At 33.6% G+C, this 21,590-nt stretch overlaps 1 protein-coding gene across 2 annotated transcripts in view; it reads right to left on the reverse strand.

Moving 5' to 3' along the window:
* Positions 1 to 2,711: 2,711 nt before the first annotated feature.
* LOC123553839 (kidney mitochondrial carrier protein 1-like) overlaps positions 2,712 to 21,590 on the reverse strand; it is a 28,290-nt gene continuing 9,411 nt past the window's right edge. Inside the window, exons 5-10 of one of the 2 annotated variants that reach the window (XM_045343517.2) lie at positions 20,853 to 20,938; positions 15,243 to 15,341; positions 14,842 to 14,966; positions 14,312 to 14,372; positions 8,170 to 8,271; positions 2,712 to 7,164 (exon numbers count right to left, since the gene is read on the reverse strand). In XM_045343517.2, the coding sequence (XP_045199452.1) occupies positions 7,045 to 7,164; positions 8,170 to 8,271; positions 14,312 to 14,372; positions 14,842 to 14,966; positions 15,243 to 15,341; positions 20,853 to 20,938 (593 nt within the window). In that variant the 3' untranslated portion in view covers positions 2,712 to 7,044. Of the gene's footprint in view, positions 7,165 to 8,169; positions 8,272 to 9,960; positions 14,373 to 14,841; positions 14,967 to 15,242; positions 15,342 to 20,852; positions 20,939 to 21,590 lie in introns of those variants that run through there. The other variant, XR_008371847.1, reaches the window with a different exon arrangement.

Here is a 21,590-nt window from a genome sequence, read left to right on the forward strand (position 1 = left end):
AGATTATTTTCGAGATACCTTAAACCTTTATATGGATTCTCATACTACAGGGCTGATTGCATTGTATGGTCAGTCATGTTAGTAAACTCGTGGCATAAGAACATTTTTCAAGCTGAGTTACTGCTAAAATAGTTTCAGGAAACTTCTTTATTTTGCATACTGTATCCTACAAAGTATAGAAGTAATTTAATAAAACAAATGACCTTTTCTGAAGCGTAATAGTGTATTAGTCTTCACATTCATTCATGAAATGTGATTTGTTCTATCATCATTTACAGTAAAGAGCATACAACCAAGGATGTTAGATGGGTTTTGCAAGCATCAGAGACAGGAACTCTCAGTCCTGTATGCAAGAAAGCGGATTTCAGCCACAATTATCATGACCTATCGAAGATGGTAGTCTGCACAATCATGTTTTTTGGCGTGTCTGTCATCAGTTTGGCTTGTCTGTCTTGTCATCAAACAGTTTCCACCTGATAACTAAGAAACATTTCAACCTTAGATATTATATATTGTTGTCATATTGCTAGTCTGAAATAAATAGATAACAATAAGATGCAAGTCCAAGGTCACAATAGCCTGCTTACCATCAGTAATATGAAAATGCTTACCATATTGTAGTCAAACTTTGTATGATGTTCGCTTATGGTTAATAGATTATTTTTACTGATTGTGGTGTCAGTCAGTGTAAGAAAAAACGCTTGTGTTGGGTTCAAAGTCACTGTAACACAGTATACGTTAAATAGCAACTTTCCAGCTTTGAGCTAGACCCCAGGTGCACATCTGGGCATTATTTCACACTATGGTAGGTACTTTGGTAGAATCATAGGTCAGCTGCAAGCCAGCTGGCTTTTATTAATGATAGTCTGAGAATGAGCAGTAAGTCACAAGTCTGTAATCACACTTAAAATGGATTCTGATTAAAGTAACAGAAGAAGAATTGGCCTAAAAACACGAGCCTAATTCTTTCTGAAATGGTTGCCTGTAGCCATCAGAAAAATCATAGTTCTTTGGTCCAAGGACGAAGTGACAATTGGCTGGTGAATAACTGGAAAATCCTTGGACGATGGCCTTTGGATTTATAACATTCCAAAGTAGTTTCACACTTGGCTTGAATCTTGAGACATCACTCACAATATTCTATAATGCTTTGAAGTGGTCCTATGAAGAGCCCTCGTCTCTGACCTTGATCTAGGATAAAAACCCCCAACTTGTATACTTAACATTTCATCATGCTCAACAATTTTGTAAACTGTTATTGCAATCTCTTGAACAATCTAAGGGTAATATAATAAGCAGATACAATGCTTTGCACCGACGGACACTGTGAATACATATGATACACTGTCACCAGGTCTGTCTGTTAAAAATTATGAATATGCCCAAAAAAGGATAAATTGTCCATGAATACTGCAGAATTTTGCAATAATCACATGCATTTCCAGGATTATTCTCATTTTATAACACTGCAAACAGAACAAGAACTCGTCGAACACGAAATGCCCCCCTTGATGCATTTAGTAATTGCACAAGGAACATAAATTATATGCACACTGTAAATAAGTATATGTAAACCATGTGACCCACAGGGCGGAGCTATATTTGACCCTTGGGGAATAATTTGAATAATCTTAGTAGAGGATCACTAGATGATGTCATATACAAAATATCAAAGCCCTAGGCCCTGTGGTTTTGGACAAGAGGTTTTTCAAAGCTTTTTCCTATATAAGGCTATATAAACCATGTGACCCTAGGGGTGGGGCCATATTTGACCCCAGGGAAATAATCTGAACAATCTTGGTAGAGGACCACTAGATTTTGCTACATACCAAATATCAAAGCCCTAGGCCCTATGGTTTTGGACAAGAAGATCAGAAACCATTTAACTGTTCCTGGCCAATGTGACCTTGACCTTTGACCTAATGACCTCAAAATCAATAGGGGTCACCTGCTGGTCATGACCAACCTCCCTATCAACTTTCGTGGTCCTAGGCCTAAGCGTTCTTGAGTTATCATCCGGAAACTATTTTACTGTTCAGGGTCACTGTAATCTTGACCTTTAACATACTGACCTCAAAAGCAATAGGGGTCATCTGCTGGTCATGGCCAACCTAACTATCAATTTTCCTGACACTAGGCCCAAGCGTTCTTGAGTTATTGCCTAGAAACCATTTTACTGTTCCTGGTCACTGTGACCTTGACCTTTGACATACTGACCTCAAAATCAATAGGGGTCACCTGCTGGTCATGACCAACCTCCCTATCAACTTTCGTGATCCTAGGCCTAAGCGTTCTTGAGTTATCATCCGGAAACTGTTTTACTGTTCAGGGTCACTGTGACCTTGACCTTTAACATACTGACCTCAAAATCAATAGGGGTCATCTGCTGGTCATGACCAACCTCCCTATCAACTTTCATGATACTAGGCCCAAGTGTTCTTGAGTTATCATCCGGAAACCGTTTTACTATTCAGGGTCACTGTGACCTTGACCTTTGACATACAGACCTCAAAATCAATAGGGGTCATCTACTGGTGATGACCAACCTCCCTATCAACTTTCATGATCCTAGGCCCAAGCGTTCTTGAGTTATCATCCGGAAACGGATAGGTCTACATTCCGACCGACCGACCGACAGATCGACCGACATCTGCAAAACAATATACCCCTCCTTTTTCAAAGGGGGCATAATAAAATACAACAAAGTCTGATATTTTGCAAATATTTTTTTTATTTTTTAACATCTTTTTCTTGAGCTTGTTTTACACGAGTTCATCTTGCTAAAGTTGTGACACGAAGTGTTTAACTGCTATCAAAGCTATAGAGTTAAACTTTTAGTAAATGTTTCAGCAGAGAAAAACAAGCAAAACACAGTAACACTTCAATATGCAGTTATTTCTGACAATAACAAGGAAATCAATAGATATGCTATAGTATAACCTTGCTTAAATACAAAAATTAACATTTTGACTATAGTGTTTTACAGGCTTTCATATTTAAATGACCTTTACTTTCTTTTACATCATCTGTGTTTATTTAGATAAAAGGATTGGAATGTAAAAGAAACAAAATTCTAAGTATCAAAATAGAGTTCGTGTCCAGATAAAGTTCTGCTTGAATCAACTTACCTCACAACATCTCACTAATGCATTAATTCTTCGAATAAGCAAAACTTCTTCAGTTTTGAAAATGTTGATTTTACTCATTTATAAACAGATTTTGATATAAAATATATATCTGATAATTAAAAATAAAAATAAACAGGAAAAATTCGCTTTAAATATGTCTAAAGGCTAAAAAACCCTATATAAAATGTTCAGAGTGTTCATTATATCAGAAATGTCTTCACAGTTCACTGACTTTCAACTATGAAAGGATATTTTCCAAAAATGCAGACACCAAACGTCTTTCTATAACTGGTTGATACATAATTTTTAAGCTTTTTCTCATAGAGGATTTACCTTTTTCTATATCAACTTTTGACAAAATATTTATGCATAAGAAAACTTTTTTTAAAAATAAAGTCGTTAACACATAGCAACTTGAATTACATCCAGCTTTTGTTTCACCAATAAATAAATTGCAGAACAAGAGAAGTCCTTGTGCCTTTGTAAGAATTAACAATGTCAACTTAGAATCAACAATCACAAAAAACAAGCAACAGTTGATACTGTTGTCGAACAAAAAGCTCAAAAGAAAAAAATATTTTCAGTAATTAATAATAGTTTAAATAACATCTGTCCAACAAAACAGAGAAAAGAAAACATGGCAACATGGCTTTCATATCTGCCTTAATAGCACTAACAGGGCTATAAGTATAACCTATATACAGACCTAACCTACGTGACACCATTACAGCAGGTCTATTTAATCTCTACATAACATCATTATTTCCCTACAACTTCTGTATTATGCTGAAAGTTCCTTGTTTTCATCAAATAATTTCAAATATTTTTAAGTTAATTCATTCAGATACTAAAGCGTTTGTCTAAAAAGTATATTACAAAACTTAAAAGAACAGTGGCAACAAAATGGAGAGCACAAAAGTTTACAATTACTATTTTCAAATATATTTTTAAAAAGAATTAATCTATTAACAGTTAATCATAACCTCAACACTAGGACATTTTGTAGAAAACAGACCTGTTCTGATATACGAGGCTTGGTGACAAAGAATAGCAAAAATAAATATAATCTTAATGACATGTATTTACACTGAAGTGAGTTAAAACTGTTCACTAGACAGATTCATCCTACCTACTATGATAAACATGAGTTGGAATAAGTTCAAATTACTGTGAAATTAGTCAATGATTTCAGTGGCGATTATTTTGTGGAGGTATGTGGTTAACTCTGAATACTAGAAATAAAAATAGCAACAAAAAGTCAATGAAAAAATCCATGCCCTCAAATATCAATGAATTCTCAGTATCTGAGACGTACCTGTATATTTGACCATGAAACTTCAAACGTGTCTTTCATTTCTAACAAATGTTCTAAACATTTTTAACCCAGATTAACACCATTTTTTTAGTAGGTATTTTAACTTGCAAGTGAAAAACTATGAGCTTGCTACGTTATAAAGGTTGACACCAATTTTTCCTCCTTTTTTAAGTAAGAAACTTAAGTAAAATTTACAGCACCTATGTAGACTGGTTCAGTGTTGGATGTCAATGTATTACTGACTGCTTTGTCTTGTTTTTCGTGAATACATTTTGACTGGTTTACAGTTTTATGGTACAACTATTCTGTACAAGGTATATACCACTGTATGAAATTTTTATATCTGATAAATTGCTATTAGAAATAGCATGAATCATAGAAACTACAGCAAAACCTTTGTCTACATGCATATTCACATAAAGTACTTCCTTGATTTATCCACAATTTGCTGTACAGTTTCTTGTTTGTTTTTTCATCTACAATAGGGGAAGTATAACTATTTGCTTAAATACAACATAACTTTGTAAAAAGCAAACAGATTCACTTGAAACATAATTTTGATTTAATGCACTTTTTTTCTCTATAACCAATATAACAGTACAAAACTTTTGTAACAAATTCAAGAATCACCTCTGAAAAAAATTCTGCTTAGATATTTTAACACCAGAAATGAAAATATGGCTAATATAAATTACTACAACAAAGTGAAATCTCTAAATTCTTCTCCACAAAGAGATTCAAAACGAAATTCTAATTACCTCCCCTCAATCATATCTCTTGCAGACACTTTGTCAATAACACCAAAATAGGTTATGTTTTCATATTCTAGTTACCTCCCTTTAGATATAAGTGATAATTAATCTAGGATAAAAATGGATTTTCAAGTTTTATAAATAATATAGAAACATGGATTTCATTTAAATCTAATTTTTAATCCTCTTTAGACAAAAAAACTGAACATTTATTTTATGGTATTAAACAAGGATTGGCTTTTGAAATACTTTTGGTTGTAATATCCCTTAATATCAGGTGTAAAACGTTTGTATTACATCAGACTTGTGAAATCTCACTTAAATATTGGATAAAATTGCACTTTTAATTGTCATCAAGTAAATTAAAATATCAAAGTGAAGAAACAGTATGTTATAACTTAAAGAAACTGTGACTCAGTTAATATGTACTCTGCTGCTTTAAAAACACAAAATTTGTTATTTCAGGCTAATTGGTACAATCATTTTGTGGGAAATAGTGTCTGGAACTGAATTCATAGTTTACATCTTCATTTAGTTTCTACAATGACCATTAATAAATACCACAATTCATTTCTTTCTAAGAATGAATGATAAAATCTCAATTGGTAGATTTAACAAGAGCACCGCCTTGCGGGTGCTGACGCTCATCTGATTTTTTTTGTATAATAGAAATATTGTCCTACCCATGATTTTCTAAGTCTAAAAAGGGCCATCACTCTTGCAAAAAGCAGGATAGAGCTATGTTTCTTGATGTACAGTGTCCACTTATGATGGTGAAAACCTGTTGCAAGTTTTAAAGCAATAGCTTTGATAGTTTATGAGAAAAGTTGACTTAAACATAATATTCAACCAAGAAAATGATTTTTCTAAGTCCAAAAAGGGCAATAATTATTGCAAAAAGCAGGATGGAGTTATGTTGCTTGCTGTACAGGGTCAGCTTATGATGGTGAACAAGAGTTGCAAGTTTTAAAGCAATAGCTTCGATAGTTTAAGAGAAAAAGTTGACCTAAACATAAAACTTAACCAAGAAATCTGATATTTTCTAAGTCCAAAAGGGGCCATAAATCTTGCAAAAAGCAGGATGGAGTTATGTTTCTTGCTGTACAGGGTCAGCTTATGATGGTGAACAAGTGTTGCAAGTTTTAAAGGAATAGCTTTGATAGTTTAGGATAAAAGCTGACCTAAACATAAAACTTAACCAAGAAAACTGATTTTCTAAGTCCAAAAGGGGCAATAATTCTTGCAAAAAGCAAGATGGAGTTATGTTTCTTGATGTACAGGGTCTGCTTATGATGGTGAACAAGTATTCCAAGTTTCAAAGCAATAGCTTTGATAGTTTAGGAGAAAAGTTGACCTAAACATAAAACTTAACCAAGAAATCTGATATTTTCTAAGTACAAAAGGGGCCATAAATCTTGCAAAAAGCAAGATGGAGTTATGTTTCTTGCTATACAGGGTCAGCTTATGATGGTGAACAAGTATTCCAAGTTTCAAAGCAATAGCTTTGATAGTTTAGGAGAAAAGCTGACCTAAACATAAAACTTAACCAGGCAACGCCGACGCCGACGCCGACGCCAACGCCGACAACCGCTCAGGTGATGACAATAACTCATCATTTTTTTTCAAAAAATCAGATGAGCTAAAAATGAGCATAAAGCTTGGAAAAAAACCACTGGAAGAAAGACCAATAGGTGGAATATCCCTCGTGTTCATACTTTAATTCCATCGATGATGCTAAACATTGCACGCTTGCCAGTAAATATACAGTCATCCCACAATACATTTTCCAAACAATTTCCTACGGCTCTAAATACACAGGACGTTTCAAGGCATTTTCTGTATTGTCACTTCATGTTAGTTTTTTCAGCTGTTCGTAGGTCATAAAGAAAATGATATTCCATGGTCCAAGCCGAAGCCAGTTTGGGATAAAACCTTTATAGAGAGCCATTACTCCCTCTGTCTTTACCGTCTGCAAGAAAAGAGAATTATATCATTCATTCATTCATTAACACAAGGAACTAATACAGCAGGAAAAATTTTATGATTAAATACAGAAGAACATCATACCTACAAAACACACTGTGACAAAAATGACAGTCTTACCAGTAACTTCTTTAAATTATAAAGTTATTAACTACTAGTGGAAAAAATTAAATAAAACATGGAACTGTGTCTGTATTGTTTGTTTAGGGTAACCCAATTCTACATAAACCCACTATCCTTGGGTTATTCAGTTTTGTAGCAAAATTTTAGAAGAGTTTTATAGTGGGGGGAGGTGGGTGGGGGAGTAAATGCAAATGGACACGACTTGTCAATACAATTTCTGTTTTCTACAGCATTTATTCACTGTAACAATAACCACCCTAGTTTCTGACCTATGTAATGTTGATATTCCTGGTGCCCTTTAAGTTAACATATAAATTTTTATACAATTTTAAGGCCTAATTATACCAAGTTGCACACAAGGTCAATTAAGCTAATCATTGTTAGTGGATTTAAAATATGACAAAACCTATTCTCACAAAAGTCCAGAAAAGTTGCCTGCATGTATCCAAGATTGAGTAACAGTGACTGACTTAAATGAGCGTAAGAATACACCTGTTACTCAGGCTTCAAACCAAAGACCCACTAATTGTTAGTCTTCAAAAAGTGCAACAAAAAAGTATGTATTATCAAGACTTACAATGACACCACATACAATGTGGAAGAATGAATATTAAGGTTAAAATGATTTGACTTTTGAAGTTATAAATGAAAATCTACTATCATACTCCTGCAATTGTTTAACTTTACTATTGCATGCCTGTATAGGCACACATATATACATCGGTATGATTTCTAACCTCTAACTAGCAGGCTGGCTTCCATATTTTTAAAGATGGTCGCTTACCTTGATAAAGGAATACACTGGGCTAAAACGAACGATCTCCAGACAAATCTCAAGAAACCAGGTTATAGCAATAAAGTAGCTTACCTGTGTAAGGCAATGAAGAGACGATGTGTAAATCGCTGGCACTGCAACTCCACCATTGATTATAACACTGGCTTTCAACTTCCGTTGGTTCATCAGTCGAGTCTGAAACAGAACAGGTCAATTTAGATCCCAAATCTCTAGAGATCTGCGCTAGGTCAAACTGATATGAATGAATAAATTTACAGAATTCTGCTTCTAGAATTTAGTGTTTTCCTTTTTTCCAAATAAAAGAAAGTTTCCAAATGTTTTGAGAAAATGTTAGGAAAGGTAACTACAAGTATGAGAATACTGCCTGTCCCCCACCACTTATCACAATTTTCCTAAGGAGAGATATGCTCATGGAACATATATTTAGAGAACTTCAAGTTAACTCTTTTTCAAACATGATTTGAGCTGTTTTTCAAACTAGAACAGAAAAGGAACCATAATACATTTCATAATCAAGCCCAAAATTTTCAACATTAATCCATTTGGCGGCCACACACATTTTTTTTTTAAGTCTCAAATGTCTTTTAATTCATAAGTGATCTCTCATCTAATGAATGTTCATGTGAGAATACAGTACAGCATGCCAATCTAATAATCACTTGACAAATAAACTAAAGAAAACTGAAGCATGTTATTTACCTCCTTCAATGAATCTAAATTCAAGCAAGGGGGGACAGGCAGGCATTACATGGAAAAGGGAATGCTCATTTAAATTTCTGATCTGTTTTTATCTAATTACTAATTTAAGTATGTTTGATTCAAATAATACTGAAAGGCTTCCAGTGTTTAAGAATGGTGACATCTGCATATCCAACCTGCCTTGAATTTTTATTTTCACTCTCATAGTTACAGGACCTTTTTCCTTCTGTAATAGAGGCCTAAATTTGTTAGTTACTGGCTTACAAAAAAAAACTCAATCATCACTCTTGACTCCTTATGTCAACTCTAATATTTGAAGCTCAAGGTAATGTGCTAAAATTAAGTCATTTGTCTAAAAGTAATCAATTTTGCTACCATTTAAGTCAACCCATCTGGTAAGACTTTCAATTTTAAACCCTAACATGTATCAACTTTAGTGTTTCCAAGTATTAAATTGATTTTCTCATTTCATGGAAACAGGTATTTACTTGTTACCTTTTGTGGCTTTGCCTACCAGAAAGTTATTCACTTGTCTAGCAATCATAAATGCTAATGAACTTAAAATGGCATTTTAAGCCAGAGTCACTAGGTACAGACACGCAAATGTCAGTGCACCTAAAGTATGGCATTATGCATACATTTCTAAAACCTATTTTCATTTAGCATTCAATGTTAGGGTTCACAGAAGGACAACGGCCGGGCGAGACTGAAAACAAGTCTTCACCAGTAGGACATGGTTTGCTCACATAAAAGCAACAAAAGCATTTTTCTTCAAGCAGATGGTGATATTTTTTCTCCATGCAGTCAATAATGGCCAGGACAACACAAAATTGATGCACCTCTTGTACAGTTGTGGGCATGGACAAATAAAACAGTTGTGAAATATCCGGTAAGGTTACAGCATATACATTTTTTCTGTCTAAGAATATAAACTTTCTAGTTCTGTTTGCCTAAATAAAGTCAGAGTGTATCTGCCTTTTAGGAATGATTCAAAACTGGAACCTTAGAAAAAAAAAATTTTTGGTCAGAAAAAAATGTATGCAGATGTCAGCATTGTATGGTGATTTTGGTTTGATTGTGAACGCTGTTGTAAAGAAAATTATTATTGTCAATAAACAGAACATTATTAATAGTACAGGATATCTTTAACATTACTGTATTTACACGTTTATAGTATCGCCCCACAAATCAGAATGATGCATTCTGGGACGCAATGCAGCGTCCCGGCACTTCTCCGATTAATCGTGGGTGGTCCATCTCTGCAGCAACATATTTCTCCCCTGAGTCCTACACCTTCAAAGAAGTATAACATCCAACCAAATGTCAAAAAATATTGCGGCACAATCGCCACATATACAAAAAGATTTATGAATCATGATGATTTTAACAATTTCAGTGTAATTGTGTTGTAAACTGATTAACAAAAAGGATGCATGGACGAGACTTTTAAGTCATGATTACATATGGGCCTTTCAACAGATTTCAAAGCATATAAGCACCTCAAACTCGAATCAATATCTGAGCTCAAAATATTTTTCTTATTCCAACAATATAGACAACAAAATTTTCAGAAAAAATTATAATACAATTTTGTTTTTGTTTTTGCTTTACTGTATATAATAAACATCAGTTTCTGTATTACAAATGACCAATTATATGATGAACAAAAGCTTGTGAATTCCGAACAAAAGGCACTTTTTAAAATAATACTATCATAAAGCTCTATACTTTGCTAAAATAGCACTAATGCAAGCAGAAATCCATGGAAAGACCCTTGTATTGTTTGCACGGAAATGATAATACACCTTGTTGTCAACTGTAAATGCCGTCCTTAATTCACTAAACAAGTTATAACATTCTTAACATAATACATGAACGAAGTTTTACTGTACAAAATCTGATTTTTAACAGAATTTCTCGTGTTCAGTTTGGAAAAAAGATCAGCACAGCATTGCACTCTCCTAAACAAAATTTTGTTGTCGACTTTTACTTCCTAAATTGAATTTACCTTTTATGTTATAAATATTGTTTTGAAATCCCATTAAGTACTCTTTTTTTGTTTTGTAAACCTTTGGAATGTATTTTTTCGGAAAGACTAATCATTGAAAACCAGTGCCTATCAGGCAGCTGTCCATATTTGGTCAATCGCAGACAAAAGCATCTTCACAACCATCAAAATATAAATGTATAGTTTCTATAACCAAATAAATACCAGTTTATATATTTAGCCAGTGTTTTTTTTTAAGGAAAGTGCAAATCTGTTCACATATGTTTCATTGCTGACTGAATAAATCTTAATTCATCATTTTGTAAAGCTGTTGATATCATATTATGATAAATTCTAGGACTTAGTATAAATGTATATATTCACTGACTGTTACAGTGTAGTTAAAAACCATTAACAATAATTAACTGTATACAAAAACAATCATTAATGAGTTTACAAAGACTGTCATAAGAAAAAGTTTCTGATCTGCCTTATTACAATATCCTACAGAGAAACAAGGCATATTGATGGAATATTCAGAATGCAGAATGATTTGTTTGACTTCTTCGTACTTCAATAAACCTACTCTCTAAATAACTACAGTCTTACACCAGCAAATATCCTGAAATTAGTTACTTTCCTGCAGGCAATGTAATTCAATGTTTTATGAAGATCAAAACATCACCTATGCTTCCACTGATTCAGTGCTGCAGTCAACACAACAGACTTATTGCCTTGCCAAGACAAGACAAGTATATATTAGTTCTTGTTTGTTAATTTCAATTTATCATTTATTAGGGTTATGTTTTTAGGGGAAACCAGTGTGCTGAATTCTATATATAACTCGGCACAATAAACAGCAACAATACATTCTTTAACCTAACCATAAAGACAGGACTGCACTTAATTCGAGGGTTAACTGGAAAACTGTTATAAACCCTTCCTTATTTAATATGAGTCATGAATATGTATTTTATATTCTATATTATCCTGAACTTGTAATATACATGTCAAGATTTTTCTGTAACAGCTTGTTTTACTGTTGCTTAAAGCCACAAGTCAGCAATTTAATTTGTTAAACAAGTTACACTGATCCAGCATTATCCAATCAATGGAACATCTCATCAGCAAAACAAATTCAAACTTGTAATGATTATAAACCTTTTCTAAAGCTATTTTTCAGTGGCATTTCAAAATAGCCTGCCAAATACTCTTTGATACATACCAATTTAACTCTAAAAAACTTCCCTACATAACAAGAGCTGTCCGTAAGACAGCCAAGCTCGACTATTCGAAATATTGGCCCAGAAGCAGGAAAATATTACCCAAAAAAGTTAAATATCAAAAGAGTTTTAAGTTCAAAAGGGGGAATAATTTGACCAAAATGCATATCAGTTATGGGACTTGCTGCTATCAACTAGTTTTATAACCCCGAAGGCACATGGGAAGTTTCAATTCAATATCTGCATTAGTTTTGGAGATAGAAACTTGCATGTAAAACTTTAACCAGAATTTTCATAGTCCAAAAGGTGGCATAATTTGCCCAAAATACATGCCAGAGTTATGGGACTTGATCCAGTGAGGTTAGTAATTGATCTAGAAAAAGAAAAAATAAGTTTCAAATCTATATGCCTTTTAGCAATAGCTGTATGTACTTGCACGCAAAACTTTTACCAGAATTTGCTAAGTCCAAAAGGGGGCATAATTCGGCCAAAATAAAGGTCAGAGTTATGGGACTTGATCCTATCAACTAGTTTTATAACCCCGAAGACACATGTGAAGTTTCAAATCAATATCTGCATTAGTTTTGGAGATAATAACTTGCATGTAAAACTTTAACCAAAATTTTCTAAGTCTAAAAGGGGGCATAATTTGCTCAAAAAAACATGTCAGAGTTATGGGACTTGACCCAGTGAGGTTGGTAACTGATCTAGAAAAAGAAAAAATAAGTTTTAAATCTATATGCCTTTTAGAAATAGTTGTATGTACTTGCACGCAAAACTTTAACCAGATTTTTCTAAGTCCAAAAGGGGGCATAATTTGGCCAAAATGAAAGTCAGAGTTATGGGACTTGCTGCTATCAACTAGTTTTATAACCCCGAAGACAAATGTGAAGTTTCAAATCAATATCTGCATTAGTTTTGGAGACAGTAACTTGCATGTAAAACTTTAACCAAAATTTTCTAAGTCTAAATGGGGGCATACTTTGCTCAAAATACATGTCAGAGATATGGGGTTGACCCAGTGAGGTTGGTAATTGATCTAGAAAAAGAAAAAAATAAGTTTCAAATCTATATGCCTTTAAGAAATAGTTGTATGTACTTGCACGCAAAACTTTAACCAGAATTTTCTAAGTCCAAAAGGGGGCATAATTTGGCCAAAATGAAAGTCAGAGTTATGGGACTTGCTGCTATCAACTAGTTTTATAACCCCGAAGACACATGTGAAGTTTCAAATCAATATCTGCTTTAGTTTTGGAGATAGTAACTTGCATGTAAAACTTTAACCAAAATTTTCTAAGTCCAAAAGGGGGCATAATTTGCTCAAAATACATGTCAGAGTTATGGGACTTGACCCAGAGAGGTTGGTAATTGACCTAGAAAAAGAAGAAATAAGTTTCAAAGCTATATGCCTTTCATTGATGGCTGTATGTACTTGCATGCAAAAACTTAACCAAGGTGTGACACCGACGCCGACGCCAGGGTGAGTAGAATAGCTAGACTATTCTTCGAATAGTCGAGCTAAAAAGATATAGAGTTTTTTTAAGATCGGGATAGTGTATAGTGTTTTGTCACAGAAAGCCTTAAATGCAACCTTATGTTGAACAGATTGTACACAGTGCAATATCGTATGTTTTTGAGTAACCAAAATCTAAGAGTGGAATTTACAAACAGTCTAGTAATGCCAGACTTAAACTTTATTTTCCAATCCCAGTTTTCCGGATGGCAAATTTTAACAAAATAAGCGTAAAATGATTTGACAAAGCATGCTCAGTAATGAAAATAAAGCAAATGATTCCCACAGTCTTTAAGTTTTTGACTTTTCAAAAAAATGATGAATATGTAGCATTTCAACATCAACCATAAACAAAACCGAATTGTTTATGCATGTGTCAACAAATATCCAAACAAAAATTCTTCTGGCACATGCATTTTCCTTTTTTATTTTGCAGGAAACAAGCCAAAGCAAAATGTTTGCAGATGCCAAGTAAATATATGTGCAATGATAAAAAGAATTAAATATTTTCGTCATTACTCTACATATTAGCTACTAGTATACTAATTGTAATCCTGAAATACATTAAAAACCACTTATCTATTTCATCCCTCTCTATTTGTCAGAAATACATTTTTTTTTACATCACTGTCTGGCAAGTATCAGGCAATTAAAAAAGTTAAAGAAGTAAACATTGAAAAATCCAAGAAACCATCACAAATCATTCTGCATGCTAAATCTTTTAGATGATTTGGATGAAATGATAAAAGCGATGGTGGAAAATAAAGGGAGGTAATAAAATATTATAATTACCTTGACAACATCAACTGGTGTAGATGCAATAGCTCCAGCCAAACCCGCAATGAAACTGGACCTGAATTTAAATACAATATTCACTAAATGTATAGTGGCAAATGTTTTTTTACCGAGCTGGCCAAATAATTATGAACAAAAAATAGATCTAAACAGAGATAATGAACATTGTGACATAGTATGTAAAATATGCTGTGACCTTGACATTTGACCCCAAAGAAACAACAAAAGCCATCTGCTGACACTAGCCAGTTTGATGTTCTCAAAGCAGTTTTCAGCCTCAAGGTCACTATGAACTTTACCTCTGGCATATTTACACACATACTGACCCCCAAAATGAAAGGTCATTTACTGATCTTATGAAGTTCAGACCATCTTAGACCCAAGATATTTCAAGTGTTCTTAACCTACTGAATCAGAAAGCAGAACATTCTAGCCTTAGACCATCAGACTTAGTGACACTGAGAAAAACAGTACAACACATCTTTTTTGAAAGTGGTAACGAGGAGCATGAAGAAATTACTACATACGTAAAATGGTTGGATTTAGTATCGCCCATAATCTCATGGTTGAGTAGGTAACGTTTGATCATATCATAAGCAGGTAACTCCACTCCTACAACTATAGCTGCTCGCTGTGCTGTTGGTCCTACACCCTACAAAACCAATGTTACATATCAGCTATACATTCCCTTACATTTCATAAGTCCAGTAAACTCAATTACATTAAGTTTTGATGACGAAACTTTGGACATACATCAGCGTAATATACTGTAGAATGTCTCCATTACAAGGTGTGAAAAATTTGCATCAAGGTCTAGGTTATGGAACACTGTTCAATTTAATGCTCTACAGATGATAATCAGGTCACTCTCACTTAAATGAAATATCACCATTCAATAGGATACAAAGATCACTCTAAGTAAACTTACCCTCCATAATCCAGGTAACCCTTCCTGTCTAAATATGTCATGAAATGCCTGAAACATACTCTCGTTCCCTCTCAGGGAGGATCGTGCCTGCATACGAACCTGAAACATACAAATGAATACTCAAATCACCACAAATTTTCACCTTTCTTTCATTAACCTGTCTTACAATATTTTTCGGTGATAGCTTCTTTATGTTGTTGGCCTACTTTGCTATACATGGCTCTATGCCTGTGTTTGGGGTGCTCTGTGCTGCCGGGAAACCTACCCTTATCTTTTTATCTTTTTTTGAATCAACAGGTTAAGGTATTAACCACTCAACCCAAAAGTTTTGGGGTTTAAGCCGTATTGCTACAACGAATGCATCATTTATGCTTCCAGTACTGAGTCTGTTTATATACATTGTATAGGTAATACACATATATAAACTAAAATGTGCTTGCTTTTTACCAGTATTAACTACTTCCACATAAAGATAGCAGGAGAAAGATTCAGACTTAGATGTATGACCAATATCACTATACCACATTTGACCAGACAGGGGGTGAATTAAAGACTTACTGACCTCTTTATAGACAGAAAATAATATAGAAAGAATGTTGAGCTTTTTGACTGAAAATTTGCCCAAGGCCATGTATTGAAAAACAAAGTCGGTCAACTGAATTGAGCCACATGCCAATAAATGTTTTACAAAAATAGTTCTGTTTTAATAGGCCCAGTGACCTGAATTACTGAGCTATTAAAACATTTTTATCTTTTAATAATCAAGTACCGGAAACTAGTTCTACCACTCTATCTCTAATTAACACCCATCCATTATACCCAGCTACTTTATTGACTTTAGATCTGAAGATATAAACACTATTTATCTGACTTTTCTGCATTCACAGCAATGCCTCTGTTTTATATAACATTACATCATTATGAACATCTGTATTTAATTATGGATTGTCTAAGATAATTTCTCTGACCTTACAAATCTTAAGAAGATTGAATTATACAGAAGTTAGTACCTATATGGGCCTTTAAACTATTGTGGCCACTTTTCCCTTACTTATGTGCTGTCATTTAGTGAAGATATTTTGACTTTACAACAGTTACTGGTGCAAGAATATAGGTCTTCAAACTACATTATAAAAATAAAAAGAAGTATTTACAACACTTTAGGCTATTATACTGCAGTTTAAAAGTTAGCATTGTGCAATGCACTGCAATTGTATTACCATGTAATTATTTAATAAAGAAACAAGTCATACTTCCACAGGAAATTTTCAAAAAAAATAGTAACACATTACATTGTGACATTCTATGTAATAAATATGGTACCCAAACCCATTAGTTCAGATCAAAAACCTTTTGTTATTTTAAAGTACATGTCATGTTTTCAACAGATTTTCCCAAATCAATGATGACAATGAAAGATAACATTGCATTAAACATTGGGTCAATAAGACTTTAATTAAATAAAACATTTGAAGGTTTTTCAATAGGTACTGGATCTTGTATAGATGCCAAATACTAAAAATAAGGTTTATGAGCATGTCCTGTGAGAATAAATGTCAAGTTTATGTAACCTGAATATGGCCCAGTTTTGATTAAACAGTCTTGTACTTCACCTTGGATCAATTTTTGTCTTCAATGAAGAATAATTATGAACTTATGCATTACAGCATGCAAGTCAAGTAAGACAAGTTATTTCAGCACCCAGCAAAAACATGGGAAAATCTTGGCCAGCATGCAAGAATAATATTATTTAAAGTTTACAAGTTAATACAAGAGCTGCCAGTCATGTCAAATTTTACTTTTCTTTATGCTGACCCAGGCTTTGTTCTCTTAAGATATCTGCTAATGAATGTGTTGTAACTTTCCATGTATTTGTTTAATCTGGAATAAAGCCAACTACGGTAATGTGACGGACAAAAAACCCACAGTGGTTGTTTGTCTTTTTGTAACAACTAATAATATTAATAATATCCCTTTAACTATAGTTGCCAAAACTATTATGAACTATGTACTTTAAACAGCAGCCTGCATTCATACTTCTGATTTGATATTTAATCTTATTAAATTGAAATTTCTTAAATATTTCACATGCATATTATATCAATATAAATTACTGAATATGGTTAAGAGTCAATATCTTACTTAAGAACACAATGAATGTAAATTATTTCAATACACAACACACTTTTTCAACATTAAACTTTATTTTATAAAATCTGTCTTTTTCAAAAGGCTATGATTATTTTACCATAAATGTGTAGGTTACTATTAGTAGCTGGAACTGTGCCAGCAGGTTAGTTGTTTAGTGGAGTACAAAACCATTTATGAATGAGCTGTGACCTTAAAGGTCACATTATCCTATAGCCTGTTTCAGTTTTGTTGATATAAAAGCGTTTTTGAGCTCTTACTGAATTTTCATTAATCTAAACTGGAAAGTTTCTATTCAAGGCAAAATTTGTTTATGTTGAATACAGTACAACCTCTGTCAGCAGAATTCCAGTTCAATTTTGTTGTTGTATGGTATGGAGTATAGACACTCTAGAGAGGAAGTGGCTCTGTACAGGCTGACTCTCTATAAAAGCTGGGTTTTTTTAGTTCTTCTAAGACAGTGGTTTAGCAATAAAAATACAGATCTGTTTTTCAAGGGACTACAGAAACACTAAATTCTGCTTCATAGGTGCTGCAAACAGTTTTTTTTTGTTTTTTTATTTCTACAAAGACAGTTGTCTTGCTGTAATGAAAATATACATCTATGTATCTGCTCACTTCATATACTAATCATATGAGTCTTTAGCAAAGGTTATACTCCACACTGACACAAAGTCATATCAATATTGTACATGTCTCTGGTAATACATTCAAAAAATGTTTCAATCCAGTGACTTCATTACCTTCTAATCAGTCAGTTGATCTTTTTTCATACCACTAACTTTACACCATTCAACTTTAGTGTATAATATTCTGTATGTATGAATCAAATCTGCTTTCAACCAATCCCATACAAATAAGTTTTATCCGTGGGATATTTACATTCTTGTGATTTTAAATCTGGAAGGGATCTATAGTATTGTAATTAATCTGGTTATGTGTCAATATATAGCTTCTTACATGTTCATACAAATTTTAAGGTATAAAATAGTGTAGGAAATTCCCTATACTTTTTCATCTATGATGTACATTTGTCTTTCGTTTTATATTAAATGTATTCATAAATAGTAATTAATACTTTCGCAATTTGGCCTGAGGGAAATTTGTCATATCATTATTTCCTGGTTTCTGTCTATGCATTTATATGAAATGTTTCAATTATTTTTACATCTTCCTTATTGTTAAAAAGCACCTTAAATACTAACTATCATACATTGTATTACTTACTTCTATAATTAGCAATTATGAACATTTATATAGTTACATTATTCATGGCTTTGGATCGCTTAGTTATTCATGTCACCTAAATAATGTCATTTATGCAAATTTCACCAAAATTTACACAAACTTACTGATGTGAACTTTGAAAAAGTATCTCTGTAGAAAAATAGTAACCAGAAATAAGTAAAACATCATTATTTTTTTCTTTTTAAATTAGCAGTTGTCAGTACTTATCACTTTTTCTCTTACATTTCTCGAAGTCAGATATGTATTTTCATAAAATTTGCTTAAAATGAAGAATGTTACAACTTACAGCCCAACTGCAAACAAGTGACTTTCAGAGACAAAACCACTAAAGGTTTTTAGTTGTTCTTTTTTTTTGCCGAATAAACCTTGAACCTTGTTCTTTTTAGAATAATTCTGTACTATCTAAACAAGAATGCAAGTACCTGTGAAACAAATTTTGGCAACAAAAGAATGTGAGTGTCTGACATTATCTCAAAATGTTAAAGGTAGCTTTCATCTACTGTTCAGATGCTGACAATTAAGAGTGTTTATTTCTAACCTTCACCTTATCAAGTTCATGACTTTGTACACCCACTCAACCTTCAGTCTAAGCAACAAACAGTACCCTAGATTCCAACTGACTGAAACAGTTTCAGGATAAAAACCACTTTTTCAATACTCCAGACTGTTAAAGAATATACCTCAAACCAGGTGATTCACCCCAATTCTGATTCACCACCAATTTCTTTGCTTATGTTTTAGTGTTGATAAACCAAAAAATCTTTATACATGCAAAATAGGTAACAAAAATGAGCCGTGTCATGAGAAAACCAACATAGTGGGTGTGCGACCAGCATGGATCCAGACCAGCCTGCGCATCCGCGCAGTCTGGTCAGGATCCATGCTGTTCGCTAACAGTTTCTCTAATTCCAATAGGCTTTAAAAGCGAACAGCATGGAGCCAGACCAGACTGCGCGGATGCGCAGGCTGGTCTGGATCCATGCTGGTCGCAAACCCACTATGTTGGTTTTCTCATGACACGGCTCAAATGTATTTTTAGGGTTATATGTTATTTACTAGTATTGACACAGATTGCTGAAAATTACAAATGTCTCTCAATAATAAAAGCTACTCATATTTTTGTCTTCTCCATTCAATCCAGCATTTTGGTATTTATCTCTACATAACTTTACTCTCAGGGAATTTTAATAACTTTTTCATTACATGTATTTTGAAAAATATTTTCTAAGGTTAAAACTTCTCTTTTTTTTTTCAGGATATTCAGTTTACAGTTGCAAGTACTTTTCAGGAAGTTTTAACATTAACAATGGACATGAAAATCAAGCACATTTTCACATTATCTGAGCCCTATAGACAATTTCAATTCCATCAGTTAGGTCCACTTGTTAAGACAATTGTCTGTTTAACATTACTTTCTTTGCATTGATCTCCAGCCAAATATCTTACGACAGATCATAATCAACCTATAAGATATAGCTTACTGCACTTTTCCCTACAGAAAGCTTCCTGGCACATACTACAATGTTACTAGTATGATCAATACCCCAGTCTACAGTGTACCCTAGGAGTCATCACTCTGTTATATTGGCAAATACAGAATGTCTCAACAAGACATGTTACCAGTATTGATGTTTGTGCAAAACTGCAACTTTCCACATCTGATAGCTGCTGTGCAATCATCATTTACAGTCAGATTAAATAACATTGTCTTGAGTACAAATATGCAGTGGTTTTTGTTTTTTGTTTAAATTTTTTTACTGGTGGTTTATAATATTTTGAAGGTTTCTTGTGAACACCTTGCCAAAAAGCAACCCTTTACTAAATACATTATCACTTTAACACAGTTTCCGGCTCAGTTTGATTCTGTCCATGAGAAGTAATGGAAGGTGTATACTGTAACACCCTTCATGCCCCCTAGCACCATCTAAAGTGGATTTCTTGTTATTTACTGAATGGATTCCATGATCCCAAATTATATGAAATAACAAGAAAATATAACAAAACTGAATGCAGTGTAACTGCAAATTTCTAGCTTTAATGTTGGAGGAAGACCTCAGGCAGACACTGCCAGCCATACAATATGCCAGTTGGATGGTTTCCTTACAAGGACCCAAACCGGGCTCTATCCCAGAGTTGAGGGGTAAGTGACTGGACGTACAATTCAAAACACTTAAAACTTTTTCTTATAGTTTAACAAAACTAACTAAAGCTTACCTTGAGTACATCTGTTGGATTTGCGACGGAGCTCGAGACAATCCCAGCAACGATACCACAAAATACGTTAACAGGTAGAGATTCATCTGAAATTATAAACATTACTTCAAACACTCTCATAACACTACAGCAACTGTTTAATGCTGCTGTGAAAATGATAGGGGAGTGCACCAGTTTAGATCAAAGGCGTTATCGGAGAGGAGCAGAGAAGTGGTAGATACGAGTGGAGGTACCCACTCCCTTCTGTTTGTGGGGTCAATGAGTCTCCCCATGGAAATTTTTTTACACTATATATATGGAATGGTGGCCTCTGGTGCCTTTTCTGGGTCTCAATCTTGAGTGCAACTTTAACCATTATAGGTCAATGCACAGCCGAAAGAAAAGGAGGATGTGGACTTTTTCAAGCCGCTTAATAACTGAAGTTTGATAGTATACATCTTATCCTCATTTAATTCAGCATAATTTTCACAAAACTTGAAACATTTGAAATGACATTAAAATACAAGAATGCAACTAAAACAACCTTAACAACCTTATCTACATTGGAAGTTTATCAGATTTCTAGGAAAATGAACTGCAGCATGATTCATACATACAAAATCTGGCAAACAGTTCCTGTTCAAAACATAAATTACAAAATTGATTTTTCTAATCTTTTGTGAACTAAATCACCTTAGTATGGCCAAAAGAACATCAGACATTTAAAACACATTTACATTTTTATTCTCAAATTTACAA

The sequence above is a fragment of the Mercenaria mercenaria genome, chromosome 7 (genome assembly GCF_021730395.1).
Source record: "Mercenaria mercenaria strain notata chromosome 7, MADL_Memer_1, whole genome shotgun sequence".
Taxonomy (NCBI): domain Eukaryota; kingdom Metazoa; phylum Mollusca; class Bivalvia; order Venerida; family Veneridae; genus Mercenaria; species Mercenaria mercenaria.